At 41.3% G+C, this 18,037-nt stretch overlaps 1 protein-coding gene across 4 annotated transcripts in view; it reads left to right on the top strand.

Moving 5' to 3' along the window:
* The window catches only part of HMG20A (high mobility group 20A), a 42,103-nt gene extending 25,395 nt beyond the window's left edge, over window positions 1-16,708 (top strand). For 3 of the 4 annotated variants that reach the window (XM_068144262.1, XM_068144261.1, XM_068144260.1), the window contains 8 exons: window positions 2,195-2,342; window positions 3,676-3,891; window positions 4,270-4,402; window positions 4,785-4,816; window positions 9,810-9,885; window positions 10,766-10,981; window positions 11,588-11,731; window positions 13,952-16,708. In XM_068144262.1, coding sequence (XP_068000363.1) covers window positions 2,195-2,342; window positions 3,676-3,891; window positions 4,270-4,402; window positions 4,785-4,816; window positions 9,810-9,885; window positions 10,766-10,981; window positions 11,588-11,724 — 958 coding nt within the window. In that variant the 3' untranslated portion in view covers window positions 11,725-11,731; window positions 13,952-16,708. The remainder of the gene's footprint in view (window positions 1-2,194; window positions 2,343-3,675; window positions 3,892-4,269; window positions 4,403-4,784; window positions 4,817-9,809; window positions 9,886-10,765; window positions 10,982-11,587; window positions 11,732-13,951) is intronic. The other variant, XM_068144263.1, reaches the window with a different exon arrangement.
* Window positions 16,709-18,037: the final 1,329 nt, after the last annotated feature.

The following is an 18,037-nucleotide window of genomic DNA, read 5'->3' as shown; positions in this document are numbered from 1 at the left end:
ATGACAAAAGAAGTTGTCTCTTAGGAATAGATGGTTCTTGCTGTGTCTTGATATTTGAAGTTGCTCTCTTTTGTAAAGCACCATGCAATGAAATTCAGACTTTGCAGGCAGGTAAAGCACTGCAAAATAAATATGGAAGTCTAAATTTGGATTTATATCTTTGGGATTTCAAACTTGCTGGTACAACCGAGGGATGTGTTCAAATTGGGTTATGTTTAAGAGGTATTCATGTGTTGAATGAGTTTTCATCAGTGACTGACTATGTCACATTGGTGCTTTTCCTGTGCACGTAGTCTAGAAAACTTCCCTGCTAAGGCATAAGGCATGGGGCTGAAAGGTTCTTTACAACAGTGATTCTGTTTTCTGTTTTTCAGTTTTTCTGTTTTCTTTGACATATATCATGGAAGTGTGTATACTTTGTTCCCTTTCTCCCTGTCAAATGTTACCGATACTAACTCGTTCTGATACGTGAAAGACAAGCATGAATCACTCCAGCCTGTGTCTTTACCGGCAATTATGCTGCAGTTGCTGGTTATCGTAATGAAAATAAGCTCTTCTTTCTATTTAAAGTTTTCCTGTTGACATTCAACTAACAATTCTGTTAATATATTACAGTTTTCTGTAGCTGTATTCTATATTAAAAGACTCAATTAATTTGAATATTTAAAGTAGCACACATGTAAGCAGCTGTAGATCTGACAGATCAGACTGACAGATCAGTCAGGGTTGGAAGGGACCACAAGGATCATCTAGTTCCAACCGTCTCAGGAGTGCTGTATGCAGCTGCAAAGTAAAGCATGTATCTCAGCAGAGGAAAGTGTTAGGGCAGAATTCAAATACTCATTTTGTCTGTCTCCAGAAGTTAGATCAGATGGCAAATGCAATTTGGTGCTAGGCTTTTCCCTTTAGGTTTTACCCCAACAATGTTTTGCTTCTATTCGAATTCCCCTGCCATGGGCAGGGACACCTCGCACTAGGTCAGGCTGGCCAGAGCCTCAGCCAGCCTGGGCTTAAACACCTCCAGGGACAGGGCCTCAACCACCTCCCTGGACAACCCATTCCAGGGCTTCACCACTCTCATGGGGAAGAACCTCATCCTCACAGCCAGCCTGAATCTCCCCACCTCCAGCTTCATTCCATTCCCCCTAGTCCTGTCACTACCTGAGATCCTGAGAAGTCCCTCCCCAGCCTTCCTGTAGGCCCCCTTCAGATACTGGAAGGCCACAATTAGATCACCTGGGAGCCTTCTCTTCTCCAGACTGAACAGCCCCAACTCCTTCAGTCTGTCTTCATAGGAGAGGTGCTCCAGCCCTCTGCTCATCCTCATGGCCCTTCTCTGGACACGTTCCAGCACGTTGAAACATACGCTGCTTTTACAGTAATTTTGATGAATCTAACTGGGCAAGGCCAAGTAATCTTTAGCCCGGCTCCAAAAGGGATTAGAGTCTGAGATGAGTCCCAAAATCTTAAATTAATTTACCCACTGAGCTCAGTGGTGAGAATGACTATGGGGTTGTTGCCCTAAAATATGTTTTCATCTGTCTACATACCTTCAGAAAGATTTCTCTGTGCTTGCCTTTTTTCTTCTTGTTTTTCCTCCAGACAGCTTGTGCTTTCTTGGACTAAGCTTGATACAGCTCTGATAGAAGAATAGTGGCCATTCAGGAGCCTGTTGGGAGCTATTTGTGCTTTAAATGCCCACATCTGTCAAGAGGAGATTATGTTGAATGAAGTTCAGTCTGAAATCATACGCAGCCACAAACCTTTTAAGTGTGTTTGTGGAGAAACACATTAAATGCATCAAGAAAGGTGTCTCTTGGTTGAAGATGAGACCATTCATTTCAATTGCTTACGGTAGCTTGAAGCAGCTTAGATTAATGCTCTGATTTCTGATCCATGCATTCTCTTGCTTGACAGTTACCTAATCAAAACTTTCAACAAAAACCGAAACAAAACAACACTTTTAAAATCAAGCTGTCTTTGAAAGCCTGTAGTAACTGTGGCAGTTACAGCATTTGCTTGGATGGAACAGCTAATTCGTCAAAAATGACTCTTCAAAATAATTTGTGTTCTTTCCAAGCGTAAGAATTGAATGCATCTGCAACATTTTTGCATGGTTTAGATAATTAGGGAGGAAGCGATTTGGCAGTGTGATGATGAAATCTTCTCTTTTGCCATTATGTGCCTTTTTCAGACTAGCTCATTCTGAGAGTTCATTCAGTGGTGGAACTTCACAGTCTGTGAATAACCCAGAATTGGTGGAAGATTTGTCACAGGTCCAACAGCTTCAAAATGAGTCCTCTAATACCGCTGAAAACACTGAGCAGAAGCCTGAAGAGGAGGTGAGGTGAAATAACAGTGACTTTTCAATGAGGCGAAGTCTTGGAGTTTTGTCATTATAGCTTGTCTTATCTACTCAGATTTTTTGAGTAGGATCACAGATTTTCATTCATTTGCCATTTTCATTGTTTGATTGTCTCTAGTTTTCCCCTGTGTTGCACAGCTGCACACGGAGAGCCAAGGCAAAACTGGCAGTCATACCATACAGAACAGCACATGTGCCTCTGTTTCAGGCAGCAGAGTCCACAGGCTGCTCCTGTAGTCAGTCTCTTTATGATGACTGAATGTTCAACTGCCACAATTTGCTTATTTCTCACGAGTCAGTTAAGTGAGAACATCATACTCTGCTGGGAGTAACTGCCGTCTTTGAAAGTGTTACGCACACTACTTTAGGCTACACCTTGTGTACCATCCTGCACAGACTAGGTGGCTAAATCTGAACAGTGAAGCAACTGGACTTTGACAAGAAAGTGGTTTGGGTTTTTTTTTCAATGGCTGTATTTGGTCTTTGTCTTTGTAGTTTGTCTTGAGCTATAAGAGGTCATCGTTCTAGAAAGGACGTGGTGGCAGGAACATCTTGATCTGGGGAGAGATTAGAAGTACAGAAATAGCTGTATGTACATAGCATAAGAAAATAGTGCTGTCCAGAGATTGCTCTAGTAGCAGTATGAGCCAGGAGGATGAGTGGTAATTGTTATTCCTGTGAGCTCAATGTGCTACAGGCAAGCCTTGCAATATTCTTTCCTTTGGAGTGCGTTCATTTGTACTAGAAGTGACTAATGGGAGGGAAAAACCTGTAGACTAGAAAAGGCTATATGCTGTTCTTCCACCCACATGGTGGGCACAGTGTACAAAGGCAAAAGATTTGGAAGGGACAACATAAATAGTTAACAATTAACTAATACACAGTATCTCTCCAAACATGATAATATTGAGGCAAGCAACTTGGAAGGTGGGTATGCAAAGCTGAGAGTAATAATTTTTAAACCAAAGCCAAACAACTAACTAAAAGACTAGTTTCATTTGCTAGGATGGTAATTTCATGGGTGATCAATCCTCATGGTTTTACCATCAAAGGTTGATGGGAATGTTACTTTATTGTCCATGTAGACCAGGAGATGCTCCAAACAACTTTGCACGTTGAAACTGTTTTTGCCTTTGCGTAGAGAAAAGTCAGGATAGCTCTGAAAAAAGGTTTGAAACTTGCATCCATGGAGAGGATGTATTGCAGCAACGTACTCCTAACAAAAATGTTAGAGACATGAACATTTATTCCTTCTAGAGGTGGTGATTCTTTTCTTTCAATCTTAATTTTCTTCCATTTTCATTTTGCAGCAGCAAAGAACTAAACGAGGAGGCTGGGCCAAAGGGAGAAAGAGGAAGAAACCCCTCAGGGACACCAATGCCCCCAAATCCCCCCTCACAGGGTATGTGCGATTCATGAATGAGCGTAGGGAGCAGCTTCGAGCAAAGAGGCCTGAAGTCCCTTTCCCAGAGATCACCAGGATGCTGGGCAATGAATGGAGTAAACTGCCTCCTGAGGAGAAACGGGTACCATTACACTCCTTTTTCCTTGTGGGATTATGATTGCTGTTAAGTGGGAATGTTGCTGTTTAGTGAGGCAGTTAACATAGAGTTTTGGTTGAAGTTGTGTTTAGGAAAATAAAAGACATACCAGGTGGCTTAGGTTCACTGTAAAGTTCTCAGAAGACTGATTTTGATTAAAAAGAGAAAACGAGCCACCAGAACAGAGTGATTTTTATCCAGAAATCTGATGTCTTTGCACCTCACACACATCTCATTGTTTCTTCACTCCTTTCCTGTTTGCATAGGTGAAATGGATCAGCACTTCATCTGACAAGTTGTTTTTCTTCCCTTCCTCCTGAAGGGGAGGAAACTCCCTGAAACTCTTGGACTTTTTTGTTTCAGCGATACCTTGATGAAGCAGATAGAGATAAGGAGCGTTATATGCGGGAACTGGAGCAGTATCAGAAGACTGAAGCCTACAAAGTCTTTAGCAGAAAAGCACAGGACAGACAAAAAGGCAAATCACACAGACAAGGTATTGAATTGGACAAAAATATGTGCTTAGCCAGACAAAGGGAATGCTCCCAGCTAAGCATGTAGCCTGACACTCATTTGAAGGGTTTGATTTAAAGGCTTGTTGAAAAGCGAATGTGTTCTTTCTATGGCATTTGCATCAGCTGGGTGTAAAGTGGCGAGGTTTATGTAAACTTAACTGCATCTAGATTATATTGGAGGATGTGCATTAAAAGCATCAAAGTTAAGACCGCAGCTGCTTTGTTACTTGTTAGGAAAGCTGCGCAAATTTTCTGTCTACCTGTTGTGTAATCTTGGTTGTGTAACTGCTTTAATGACTTGGTTCTTGTATTCTCAAATCTGGAGTATGTTAGGGGATTACTTGTTTGGTTTTACTCTTTCAGATGGAGCAAGGCAACCGGCCCATGATCATGAGGTAAAAACCTCTTCATTCTACTTTACATTAGTGGGTGGATTTCTCAGATGATGGAAGTTTCTAAGTGAAATGAATAAAACTGGTGACAGTTGAAGATCCTGATCAGAGGTTTAGACTAGGAATTCTTCCTCTCCCTGTGCAGTCTTTAATCAAACGTTAGAAACATCTGAGTAGTCTTATGCTCGCGTTGCTATGATGGAAACTAGGTGTAGTAAGTCTTGGGGCAGTTACAAATGGTTGAACTCAACCTTAAAGATCATTTCCAACCAAAGTGGGCCTGTGATTCTATGATTCTAAATGATCTAAGACAAAGTAGGAGTGTAAGGAATGCTTAAAACGCAGATCTGTTTTGTAATGGGTGCAAGTCAGTATAATTGAGCCTTGAAGTTCAACTTGCAAAATCTTTACTCCAAATTTTTTCAAAGCAGGAGCATTTTTTGTTATCATTTGCTAAGTAAATGTAGAGGTAAAACTTACAAACAGCTTGAGAACTAGATAAACTTTAAAGCTATCACATTTCAGTTGCTATTTTGAGGTATTGATTTTATGCAGTAACGTGTTTGTGGCTTTGTTGAGAAGAGAATGGGTGAAGTAACCAAACCATTGGGACATCTCTGGCTTAAACCTCCTCCTCTGTGCCCTCCCCTCCAGCTCTTCCCCATATGTAAATATTGGCAAAGAGTAATAATGTCTGGAGAGAAAATGCCTATGCTTTAGCAGAGACATACCGCAAATCTTGTGCATCCTGGCTGGCTGTGGTATCTCTCCCCTTGAAGTGCTGATGCTTTCTCCAGTTGTATTACCTAGGGCCACAAGACTTCTTTTATGGCTACCAATAAATTGCAAACAAAAAGCAGTGAAAATTTTTGTTTATATGCAGCCTCTTCACTGGCAAGCAATAGCCCTGAAAGATCTGTTTTTCATTGTGAGCTTTTTTGCCTTGGGAAAGCAATCAAGTTGCTGTTTTAATGTGTTCATTACAATAGTGCCAAGGCTGCACACTGCTGAGAGGCAACTTCTCATCTTGTCTACTTTAAAGAAAAGAAGTTTCACTTCCAGTAATGTGCTTTGGTAGCATATTGTTGATATGGCTTTCTATTAACTCTTACAGGAAGTACTTGCAGTAAGATTAATCTTTAGAAATACATGGTCCCCAGGATTTCTGATTCCATAGTTACTGAGTCTAAGTTTGTCTATAATTGTACAAAGACAAATTATTAAAGGGTTCAAGTTCTAGGCTAACTGTGATGTTTCCATAACCTTGAAATTATGCAGGAGGCAAACTACAAATTCAGAGTCTTGCCTCTCATTCTTTTAACAGAAGCTATCATTGCTGAAATCTCACATTGTGAAAGCAGCTAAAAAGGAGTCCCCCATACCCTGTGGGGCTTTTAAGCTTCATAAGATTGTAATTACATAGCTGAACCAGCAATGTTAGGCTGGCATCCACCTTTGCTTAGCTTTTTTCAACTTCCTATTATAAAATTCCACGTGCTTATCACCTGATATGCTTGCAGAGCTGTTCTGCAAGGGAGTCAAGAGTTGTCATCCTGCACGGGCAATGAACAAGCAGAAAAGACTGAGATTGCTTTTACGAGTGCATACTCAAGTTGTTACTGGAAGCAGGACTAAAGCTTTTTGTTGTCTTGCTGCCTTTCTTATCCACACTGACTGTTAGAGTCGTTTGTGACTACTAGATATGAGCTGATTAAATTCAGAGGATGTAACAGACTATTTCTTCTCCACTTAGGTGTTCATGATTTAGTTTATGTGAATCAGTGTTTAAAATATTGTGTATAGAAATTACCCTCAAAAATTACTGCAATGAACAATTCAAATGCTGATTATAATAAAAATTAACAGAAGGATGAGGCTTGAGAAGGTGGAATGATGACTTTAATAGGCAGATACAGCCATGAAAAACAGAGGTGCTGTCTGAATGAGCTGATCTGTGGGTATGAAATAGAATGTTCTTCCTCCAAATGGTAGTTTCATAAATGTATAGTAATATACACTAAAATTATCAGTAGTGACCAAACCATTGCTAATTGCTCTCCATTGTTCTGTTATTTTTTTCTTCCCTCTAGCTGTTTGATCTAGAGCAGGTCTAGCTTCATACACTCAGTAACACACCTTACTGGCAAGATGTAAAGTATTTATGCACATCAGGGAGATTAGGCAGAGCCTGGTAGTATCTACATCTTTAAGATAGGTAAAAGGCTGCCATAGTATGGGTACACAAGAAGAAATCTATCTACTCTGAGAATATTTTCTTATTAGTGAGCATATTTATTATACCTGTTTCTTACACTGTCTGCACTTGATCACACAAGGAAGGATCAGCTTAAACCACCCCAAAACCTCAGCTTTCTCTTTACCACACTTCACCATGTCTCTAAGATCTTCCTCTTACTTGTTCTGGAATGTCCAAAGATCAGCCTCTGGTTTAATAACCAAATGCGAATGATATTACCCATCTGGAAGCATCTCCATCTTATTTAAGGCAAACAACAGAAACAGTAATTTTAGTTCTGTTTTGATTTGAGGGTTGACAAAATGGTGTGTAACCTGAAGAGGCTGGGCCTTTTCAATAGGAGGTAATAAAAACCTTGCCATTTTAATCTTCAGTGAGCTTCAGAATGGCTTAGGTACTTCAGACTTCTCGAGAGGATCTTTTATGTGCTGGCTAGTGTATCCTCCCATCAGGAGAGTGCTGATAGTTTCCATTATCACTCTCCTGTTAAGCAGAATTTCTTGGTTTCCTTTCAGGAGCTGAACAGTTTCATCCAATCAATTTATTATTTTTTTTGTTTGTTTTTACCTGTAGAGCCTTGTACCCTAGGGCTGCAAATAGCAGACCCTGTCTTCTTCACAGCACCCTCTCTTCCACCATCTATTCTCTGTGAGCCAGCAATGATCCAGGCCACTGGCTCTTTGTGTGTGGGTAGCAATAGCATCCGAGATGAAGTTTTTTAACCAAGCTTCCTAACCAACAATAGCTCTTAGTGCATATTAATGGTGAGATTCTAGATTTTGGGGTGAAATAAATCCCTAGCCATCTAGGGAGTGTTCAGAGAAAATGAATGCATTATGTACACTTCTGTACAGGATTTCTCACTTCTCAATACATACTCTCGAGACTTTTCCCTATAGCAGCAGGTGTCAACACTTCATTGAAGAGTGTGTGTGATCATGAACTCCCAGCAACACCCTACTCTGTCTCAGACAGCTGGGAAAGCTTGTTACCCCTCCCTCAAATCCTGCCTGTTTCTAGTACATCTGCAGTTGATTGAGGTCAAGTGAGCTTTGTGTTTTCACTCAGCAAATACAGAGCTTCCCAGCTGTAATTCTACCAGACAAAAAGCTTCAGCTTATCTTTTACTTGAAAAACAATCCATTGATAATCTCCTCAGGTAAAGACAGAGTATCTAGAATTCCATCTAGTCTTGTCTATCTTGGTTGGCTGCCAAATGTCATTCAGCTCACCCCATCTAGCACCTTTATGTAGCTGACACAAATGTGATATGCTGAGCTCAGGTGCCAGAATTCCCTTATCAGCTGTTAAACATTTAGGTTTTCTGCTGGGCACCAAATCATGTTTGACACTACATAATTTTGGAGGGTGAGTTTGTGGTATGCTATCAACCGTGGTGTTTGAGAAATTCGAAAAGCTTTTATTCTCCACAGACATTCTCTGAGGCTTAACTTTGTTTCTGTATTAATTAATAGGTTAATTGTCGTTTCTGCAGTCTATCAAACCGAATGTGTGTTGGCTAGGCTAGCTGCAGTTCAGGCTTTAAAGCAAAAAATCCCTGTTGCTTTTGACATGCAGAAATGGTGACTGAAGTGTATTGTGGTAGTATTTTTTTTAACTTGAGTCAAATTCAGATGTTTTAGTTTAGATGGGCTACAGAGCATTTCCTGAATTTAAGTCTTGAGGTTTTGTCTTGTTTCTTTTTTAAAAAAGAAAGCCCATTGTAGTCACAAACCACAAATTGGTGTCACATCTTCTGTACCTGATGAAATGCTCTTGTGGATTTTAATGACTTCAAGGTCACATGCTTGAATTTACCAACTTCATCAGAAATAAGGTGAAGAGATCTAAAGTTGACAGGAAACCCTTGGCTGCAGGCTTTATCGTAAGAGGACAAACTTCTCACATCTTAAAATACCTTGCAGTGCTTGGCTTTGCAGGATGCAGGAGGTAACAGTGCAGTCCTTTGAAGCCCTCACATTAATGCATACCTGCCATAGCCAGGGTGATCCACTGCTTTCTAACAGCAGAATATTCACCTTTATCATTCTAAGGTACTTCATATTCCGTAAGCAGGTTTTCCCCACAGACTCCTATAAACTGTGTTTGTACACCTTCTCAAGAGTGGCAGCATCCATCTGTGTTTCAAAAAAGATGTGGCTTGCTTGAAGCACTGTGCAGCTCCCATCTCTTTTGGAGCCACAATGCACATCTCTTTCAGTTTGCAGCAGATGTGGAATTGGTACACTGTGTAAAAGTTGATGATTTTTCCTTTAGCTGTTCTTTTGCCCGACTCTTTTCTTTTTTGCCTTGGCAGTGAAAGACACAGAAACTTACTGTGCATTTTGCTCACTTGGTCTCCTATTCGTTGATATTCCTGTATGGACTATTTCAGAATGTGTTAGCTGGTTGATGGTGGAATGCTTTCCAGTAGAACATATAGATGAGTTCAGATAGTTTTAAAACAAGTGAATGATTCTGATCTGTAATGTCAGTAGAGCAAAACAATGTACTGTTAGTATGTTATGTGATGTGCCTTGATAATGGCATGTGGCCTATATCTTTAACATTGAGACCCACCCTTTAGCCTTTGTTGGTATGTGCTGGAACTGTCTTCCATCTATCCAGCTCTCTCTCTCCTTCAGTTTTTGGTCTCCTTTCTCTATTTTCTTGGTCAAAACAGCATCATCAATACCCACAAAGAGAGTTTTTAGCTGCATGTTATTCTTCCTTTTGTAGAAAGAAGCAGATACGAAGGAGAGATCAGTTTTTGATATTCCAATTTTCACAGAAGAGTTCCTGAATCATAGTAAAGGTAAGTTAAACCTTTGCAGGAACTCCTGCTTTGTTTTCTGAAGTTTTTGCCAGGTGCTGTCCAGCTGAAGAGTCCTTTGCACTTTCCCATCTCTGCTCAAGTAAATGACTTGGCTATTGTTGATAAGTGTTGATCATACCTTACTTCTATGAACACAGTGGCTGCAACAGCAGATTTTTCCTGCTTTGTCCTCCAAAACTATTCTTTTTGGAGAATATTTCTGATTTTAGGCTTCACTTGCTGTTATTCCAGGCCATCCAAGCTGGATCTACTGCTCTTGTAGGATTAGATAGTGTTGGATGGTAGGGTGGACTTGATGATCTCAAAGGTCTTTTCCAACCTGGTCTGGTCTATTCTATTCAGAAGTACCTAAGATATATCATGAAGACAGTTCAGGCTACTTAGCAGTATTTTGTATTTTTTTTTACCCTGAATATGTCTAAAATTCCATGGAGATGGTTTCTGTTACTCTGTTTGATTTTTGTGTTGGCATGTCCTAGGAGTTCAGGATTTAGACTTTGTTGACCGAACAAACTTCAGATTCAGACACTCTTCCTGGTAGCCAAAAGAAACCTGATTTTGTAACATACATCTTGTTTGTAGGTCTCTTCCCAGTACTACTAGGCTATCTCATACCAAAGGCATTTGAAATCAGTCTTGCACTCTTCCTTCTAATCAGTTTCCTTATTCACTTCCATTCTGATCCTTTGAATGTCTTCTAATTTGTCTGTCTCTAGAAATTAAGTTTCTTGAAGTACTGCTGTAGGCACTGTTGGTGCTTCATGATGTGATCTTTTTCACCTTTGACCCGAAAGTGCGCTGTTTGTACTTGCCAGCTGAGCACTCTAGAATATTCCACCTCTTTGGTTGGTGTTCGCAGCCCGTGAAGCTGAGCTGCGGCAGCTGCGCAAGTCCAACATGGAGTTCGAGGAGAGGAACGCTGCTCTACAGAAGCACGTGGAGAGCATGCGCACTGCTGTGGAGAAGCTGGAGGTGGACGTGATCCAGGAGCGCAGCCGCAACACCGTGCTGCAGCAGCATCTGGAGACCTTACGTCAGGCTCTCACTACCAGCTTTGCTGGAGTTCCGCTGCCAGGTAAGATGTTTTACCTCATGGCTCTCTGACATGTTAAATTCAGCTTCTAGGGTTCACGTGAGGATGTGAATTTACAACATGTGGCCTGCTGCTCTGCTCTGTGGTCATGGCTCTTTCTGAGCTGTTGTTGTTTTTGCTAATGAAATCTTGAAATGCATGCAGAGAAAGGTTTTTATTTCAACATGGCATATTTTTTCCCCGCTACTCTTACTCTTCCTAACCAAGTGAGACACATACTCTGTCCTTGCTTTCCTTCGCTTGTTTTGTGGGAGTGCTACTAAACAGAAGAGACAGGACCTGCAAGTTCCTTGATTAAAAGAAAGGCAGCATCTGTATTGCAGGTGCTAGGGAATCCACTTAGATAGTGTGAATGCCCAGCTGAAAGAGTATGTTATAATCGACTGAGACCCAAATCAAAGCAAACCTTGCTTCATTAGTCCTGCTGTCCTTGGGACCGCTCACTTTGCGGGGTTAGTAGGACGTTGTTTTACAGACTGTTGCAAGAGGTGTTGCATGGCACAAATTGCCCTTAGCATAGTCTTAACTCTCTGGAATTGCTGCCGTCATCTAACTCTTCTGCAACTCATTTTACTGCGTTAACTCTAGGTAGTGGGGAGACACCCACGCTGGAGACGATTGATTCCTACATGAACAGACTGCACAGTATAATAATGGCCAACCCACAGGAGAATGAGAACCTCATAGCCGCAGTGCGAGATGTGGTAAACAGGCTGGAACGCTAGCGACTGGGTGAGTCTTCACTCTTGGGCTGCCCTCAGTAGCTCTGGCACTTGTTCTGACACTGGCTCTTGTACTTGATTGTATTGTACAATTGAAAAGTTTTCTTCCTGAAAGCCCCAGGAGCCAGGCTGACTTGAAAGTCAAATGGGTTTGCAAATATCCAACAGCATTAAAGGGTTCTGAAATTCCCCTCAGCTCCAAGGTCGTTTGTATAAAGACATAAATAGCTGTTTGCCCTATTATTCATTGCCTTTGTGTAAGGTAAGAACACTGCCAGAATGGTGCAAGAGAGAGAGAAGTGTTTACATTTTAGTAACAAGGTAACTAATTTAGGAGACTGTTTCTTCCTCGAGTGAAGCAAATCTGAAAAATTCTGCACTCATTGTAGAACCTGATGGTCGCAGAGAAACTATATTTGTCTTGAGAGATTACAGCTGGACTCAGCTCTGTTATAAACTGAATGTACCTCACAACTACCTACTCTGTAGCACCTGTGGTCTAGTTCTTCCGGTTATGAAAGTTTACATATAAGTGAAGGACTGTGTGTTGCATTTGCTGAGACTAATGCTGTGGCTTATGTGGCTTATACCGTGCTCATGATTCTGTGTTTTGGCTTCTGTTTAATAGCTCAGAAAACTGTAATAGAGAACTGAGCAGAAAAACAAATTAACAAAGTTGTACCAGTATTTCTGTGTTAAGTGCTGCTTTGCATTTCCCACACTGCCTACTCCCCCACTTGCCCCAAGATGCATGGCAATAGACAGCAGCCAGGAGTTTGCCTACTTCTAACTGTGTACATGCATACCTGCATTCTTCAGGCACTTATTATGTAGAGATCTGCTGTACACGTCTTGAATAGTGCTTAGAAATGCAAATAGAGCTCCCTTGTGCCATCTGCAAATATGAAGCCAGGGCTTTTCATCTTTTCTGTCGCTGACCTTTTGTGATTCTGTGTAGAACAGTTAATTACACGTTCCCCATTATAGTGTGGCTTAAGCTAAAAGATCATTGTCCTTCCAGAGGGTAGCCAGATGGAACGGACTATAGTTCTAAGAGATGACTGAGCTCTCAGCAGAATAAAGAAGTGCGTTTACTGCTGCTATTTATGAAGGGAACAGCTTGTGGATCCAGGTCTGGGATTTTTCAGTAGCTCATCAACCTCCTCATTTTCGTGTACTGTTTTCAATTAGCACACAGGCTCAGAAGGAGAGCTGGGGGATGGGGAAGTTTTACAGAAGGTATAAGAGGAAAAGCAGTTTCTCATCAGTCAGTTATTAGAAGGGTGTGCCCAGCCCTGAAAGAGACATTTGTTGTTTAAGCACCTTGCCAGAACAATCCTCTCTCCAGGCTACTAAAATCTAGACTTCAGTTCTCGTGTCAGGTAGATTCATATTTCCTGCATGATGGACAATTTCAGTGTTCCTGAAAATGCTAGGGTGTTTTTTGGGGTTTTTTTTGATAAATTGAATTCAGTTGTAATTGGTTTGGAGCAAGTAATTCTTGCTTTAGAATTCCTCCTTCCACTTTGTAGCTGAAAAATAGAATTTTGTTCCCTTCTTTTTCCACCCTTTAATACCTTCCCTCTTTTCAGTATCAGAAGTGAGGCAATTAAAAATGTGATTAATAATCACCTACTTTCATTATATAAGGACATGCTTATAACTGTATATAATCATCAAGCAATTCACAAGACTATTAATTACATTGACGTTCACTTGGCAGTGGTTGTATTTTGTGACAAAATCTTTGAGGATTAGCCTTTATTGGCTGCAAAGCTAGAAAAAGTAGAACTTGTCTAGAGAATAGGGAGGCTTTGGATAGAAAGGTTCAGCTGGCATCCAATAAACTGCATCAGCAAACTGTCAGCATCCTTGTCCCTTTGTTAAGGTGCGCATGAAGTATATTAATTCTCAATGTAATCTCTGTCAGCCAAATGGTCTGTTTGAGTTTGAGACACAGCACAAATCCATTTCATAGACAAACCTATTTATTTTGCTCTCAAAAGCCACTGTACTCCACAGAATTGAAGTGGGTTTTGGTGGCTTAGTGCATTGCATTTAGTGACTATTTGACCGCACTTGTGTTCCTGTAATGCATGGTAAAGAGCTTCTTTGCTGTACTTCTTAATATTGTGTTTTCAGATAAATCCTTCAAACACAGTGTTGCAGTGCCTTTGTGGTCCTGGTAGGTTGTAGTCTTCTAATACTTGTTTTTCTGTTTTGTCTGCAGGTGTCGTCACCCAGGGATGCTTTACAACATTTTTTTTGGCCAGTGTGGAATAAGAAGCCATGAGGGAAAGACTAGGGGTGGGAGGCAGAACTGCAGGTTTGTCCTGGTCACTGCCTTGGGTTTGTCAGTGAGACAAACAGCTCAAAAAGGTCTGAAGGAGCCAGGGACACCACCCACTAAACATTGGAACTGTCCTCTGTGTAAATGTTTAAGAGCATGCGACTTCTGTGCCATCTTCACTGCCTGACTAGCATTGCTGGGTGTGAGGGTGCATACATTCTGTTGGCTGGTTGGCTCTGGAGGTGGAATCTTGCAACTCGTGGAATGGACTCAGCTGATATGTTGTAGTGATCTTTGGTGTGCTGTTACTGCCTGATGTCTTCTAGTGTCTTTTATTTTGTTTTCATGTTTATCTTGTGGGATTAACTTCCTCTACTTTACATTCTTTTGATCTTGCTATCTGATACTTGGAGTGCTGGATAGCAGTGCTTGTGTTCCCTGCTGTAACAGGCAGTCTTTCTTGCTGTACTGTCTTGTCCTGCTCTGCCTGTCATAATCTATATAAGCTTCTCTTCAGCAGAATCCTGTTCTTTTGTGTTAGCCTGCAATCTCTACAATGTGAGTATGCTCCCTCTTAGAGAATGGCTGTGGCTGGTGCTTTGTGACTTGATTTTACTATGAGACAAACTTCCTTGGTTCTTCCTTTCTTCAAGCACCTCTCTTGCACATAGCGCCCTGCTCTTCTGTGGAAGTCTGCTGTTACCTCTTGAAGATGTTTGGTGGGGCATTTTGCTACCACAAAGATCAGTGGTAATGAAGATCAAAAGCAAAATCTGCATTTCAGATTAAAACCACAAAGCTTGTCCTTCCTCTGATAGGTTGCTCAGTCTAATGTTACTGCCTGGTTTGTGAGAGAACGATCTCATGATGAGAGTGGTATTCTATAAAAAGACAAATGGGCAGAGGGCTGGCATTCTTCTCTGTCCTCCCGAAATCACCGTGCTGGGAAGCAGGGTGCCTGGAAGCAGCGTGCCTGGAAGCAGCACATGTGTTTTTGCATAAGTTATTAGAGCAGAGAAGGTTATTAGCAGCTAGGCCCACATAGCAGCCCACAGAATGCTGCATTATAGCCTGTAAGTGCTTTCACCTTTTGTATAGTTTAAAGTACAGCCTGTGGAGCCTATAGCCTTCAGCACATTATGTTCCAGTGTGACCTAAATGGCCTTGGACTTGCATCAAGTAGACCTCTGCATGCTGGAGTCTACAATATTGCTGAGCTGTGCTGCACCTATCCTATCAAAGATGAAGGCACCTACTGTCTGCGGGAACTCATTCAGATAATTTTCTGCCCTTTGGTTCCTGTCAAATTGTTAGTTCAGACTTTGGTAGAGCACTTGTTGGATGCCGTTGGGCTTTATGGTAGTGGTTGAAATGCTCTTTCTTCCACAGGACAATCTCCTTGCTCCTCCTTAAGAAATCTCTAGGATTTCCCTGTTATGAACTGGACTTTGCTTTCCTTACTGGAGTATATTGCAGTCAGCATCACTTAGTGTGTTTGTAATGAGAGTATTTGAAGATTAAAAAGCAGTTTCTTCTTTTCCCGTGCTGTACACACGGACTTCATGCTTGCGTGAAGCCATCTCCAGCTCAACACCTTGTATGCTGGGTGTCCATGTAGCTGGTGGGATTGTTCCTGCAGCTAAGCAGCAAAGTTTTCCACGAAAGTTCAAGTCTTCCTTCCAGGAGGAAACTCCTTTCTCTTGTCTTCAGTCTCATTCTCAACACTTTGCAAAAGAAACCTCAGTTTGCTGCATTTACCTCCGTTTCCCTAGTGTGGATGAGAGCAGCTGGTTTTGGTATGGACTTCAGTGGATTCTGTAACAAATATTGTGCAGGGGAAAAAATAGTACCAGTTAATAATGCCTCCAGAAGAAGCATGGATACCTTCATCTCCTCTGTGTGTCTTGGGTTTTAGAATTGATAATATTTGACTTTTATCAAAGTGGCCAAAATGCACCACACAGCCAAAAGTTGATTCTCAATTTCAAGTCTGTGGCATCTTACCTAATACCTGGAGTTGCATGCCATAAAGACCTCAGAAATTGCTGTGTAATATGATAATAGGATGCAATTCTAGGCTGTACACGTACTGTAAATAAAGTGTGGGGGCTGCAGGCTGCCCCTGCCTACATCAAGTTGTGGCATACTGCTAATAGATCTTTGTGTGGAGTAGTATGCAAGTGTTATGGGACAGGAAATTTCAAGTGATGTTAGTAGTGGGGCTGACACATCTCTTGCTTTTCCCACAAGGAGGGGAGAGGAGGTGATTTACCCACCTGAAAGCATCCGGGGAAAGCCTGAGTTCTTGCTCACCAATGATGTGACAAATGATGTTTTGTCTTGTGAAGAAGCTTCTTATTTGCATTGATTAACCCTATGAAAATGGATTCTGCCTTTCCAATGTCTTCGAAGTGTCACTTCAGTTTACATTTTTCAATGTTGACTGATGAAAAAAGAGTAAAAAATGCAGTGGGTGTCAGGGAAAAGAGCAGGATAAAATGCTTTTGTCACTTAGAGAAATGTCAAGAGAAATATGAAAACAGAACTCATTTGCTGGATTAATGTGTTTGGAGTTGTTGAGATGCCAAGTTTTCTGTACAATGTTTTTGTAATTAAACTTTGGAATTCCTTTGTTTTTCAGAAGTTGATGTGCTTGTTTGAGACTTGCTTCATTAAAATTGTTCACCATTGAATCCATTCTGATTCAATTTTCATGAAAGAGTTATTACTAGCATTGCACTCTTGTCCAAGAGATGGTTTTTTTTGCAGTTCCAGGTTAACTTTTAAAAGGAGAAACTGTGTCCCTTCCCCTTCTCCATCCTCCTTCTGAAAAAGCTAATGGAAGTAGTAGTTATTTCTGGAGGTGAAAATGTTGGAGATCTTTGGTTATAGCTAATTGTTACTGAGACCCTTCCTGTCATCTTTCTTCCCCAACCTCGAATAACTTCAAAAGCACTGTGAGTCTCTCTCCCTGAGCCCTTTTTTGACATCCTTGTCCTCCTTTTGCCCTAATTTACCACCACAATATTTATTTTCTCTTCATATAAGGACCTTGTGTATGACACCTGTTGCCCTCTACTTGGTTGTCATTACCCCTGTGAGATTTTTATCATGTGTATTTCCTTCTGCTTGCTAAGTGTGGAGCCAAACTGTAACCTCATGAAATGTGTACTTTAAATGTGGTTCCTCTTGAGTCTGGATGACTTCTGCCTGCACTTGTGCCCTTTCTAAGGTCACTGTGCTATAAGCAACCATGTCTTTATTTTGCCTTTGTGGTCACATCTCATTATTTTGATTGCCAAATTAATGCCTGGTCTCTACATACCAACAGGCTTGCTTTAGATGCTATCTGCAACTCACTATGAGAGTGATGAGGCACTGGAACAAGTTGCCCAGAAAAGTTGTAGAAGCTCCAAGCCTGGAAGTGTGGAAAGCCAAGTTGCATAGGAGCTTCAGCAACTTGGTTTAGTAGGAGCTGTCCTTGCCCATGTCAGGATGGTTGGAGCTGGGTGATCCTTAAAGTCTTTTGCAACCCACACCATTCTATGATGATTCTGTGACTCTGACCTGAGACAGACTGCACATTGAGATTTAGAGTGCTTTGAAGATTTTTGTGAACCACCAGTTACACAGTTGTAAAGATCTAGAAGGAACACAGGGAAATACCCAATAGGAGAGGAGCTGTCGCGTGGGAATGGCTAGTCCAGAGTTGGAGAAGGTAATAGCCAAATGCGCATACCCGGAGAAAAATAGGTTAATTCCAAGAGGGAGATCTAGCTCCTTTGTAAGCTGTGGTGCTGCAGCTGATGTCAGGAGCAGATGGTGATCCATCATGCTCAATTTCAGACAATGTACTGTAATACTTCCGCTGTTTTTTCCTGTTTGTTACCCCTGGTTTACTCTGCTGCTGGTCAATTAAATGGATGATTAATAATAATTGAAGGGAAGTTAGGGAGATTTGAGGGCTTTTAAGAGGAAGAGATCACTTCCTCTTTCCTCGGGCAGGTTCCTGTTGATAATATGCTT

This window comes from Melanerpes formicivorus, unplaced genomic scaffold (assembly GCF_026170545.1).
Source record: "Melanerpes formicivorus ecotype bairdi unplaced genomic scaffold, bMelFor1.0.p_v2 SCAF_10, whole genome shotgun sequence".
Lineage (NCBI taxonomy): Eukaryota > Metazoa > Chordata > Aves > Piciformes > Picidae > Melanerpes > Melanerpes formicivorus.
Note: the sequence above shows the minus strand (reverse complement) of the source record. Positions and strands in the feature narration are given on the sequence as shown.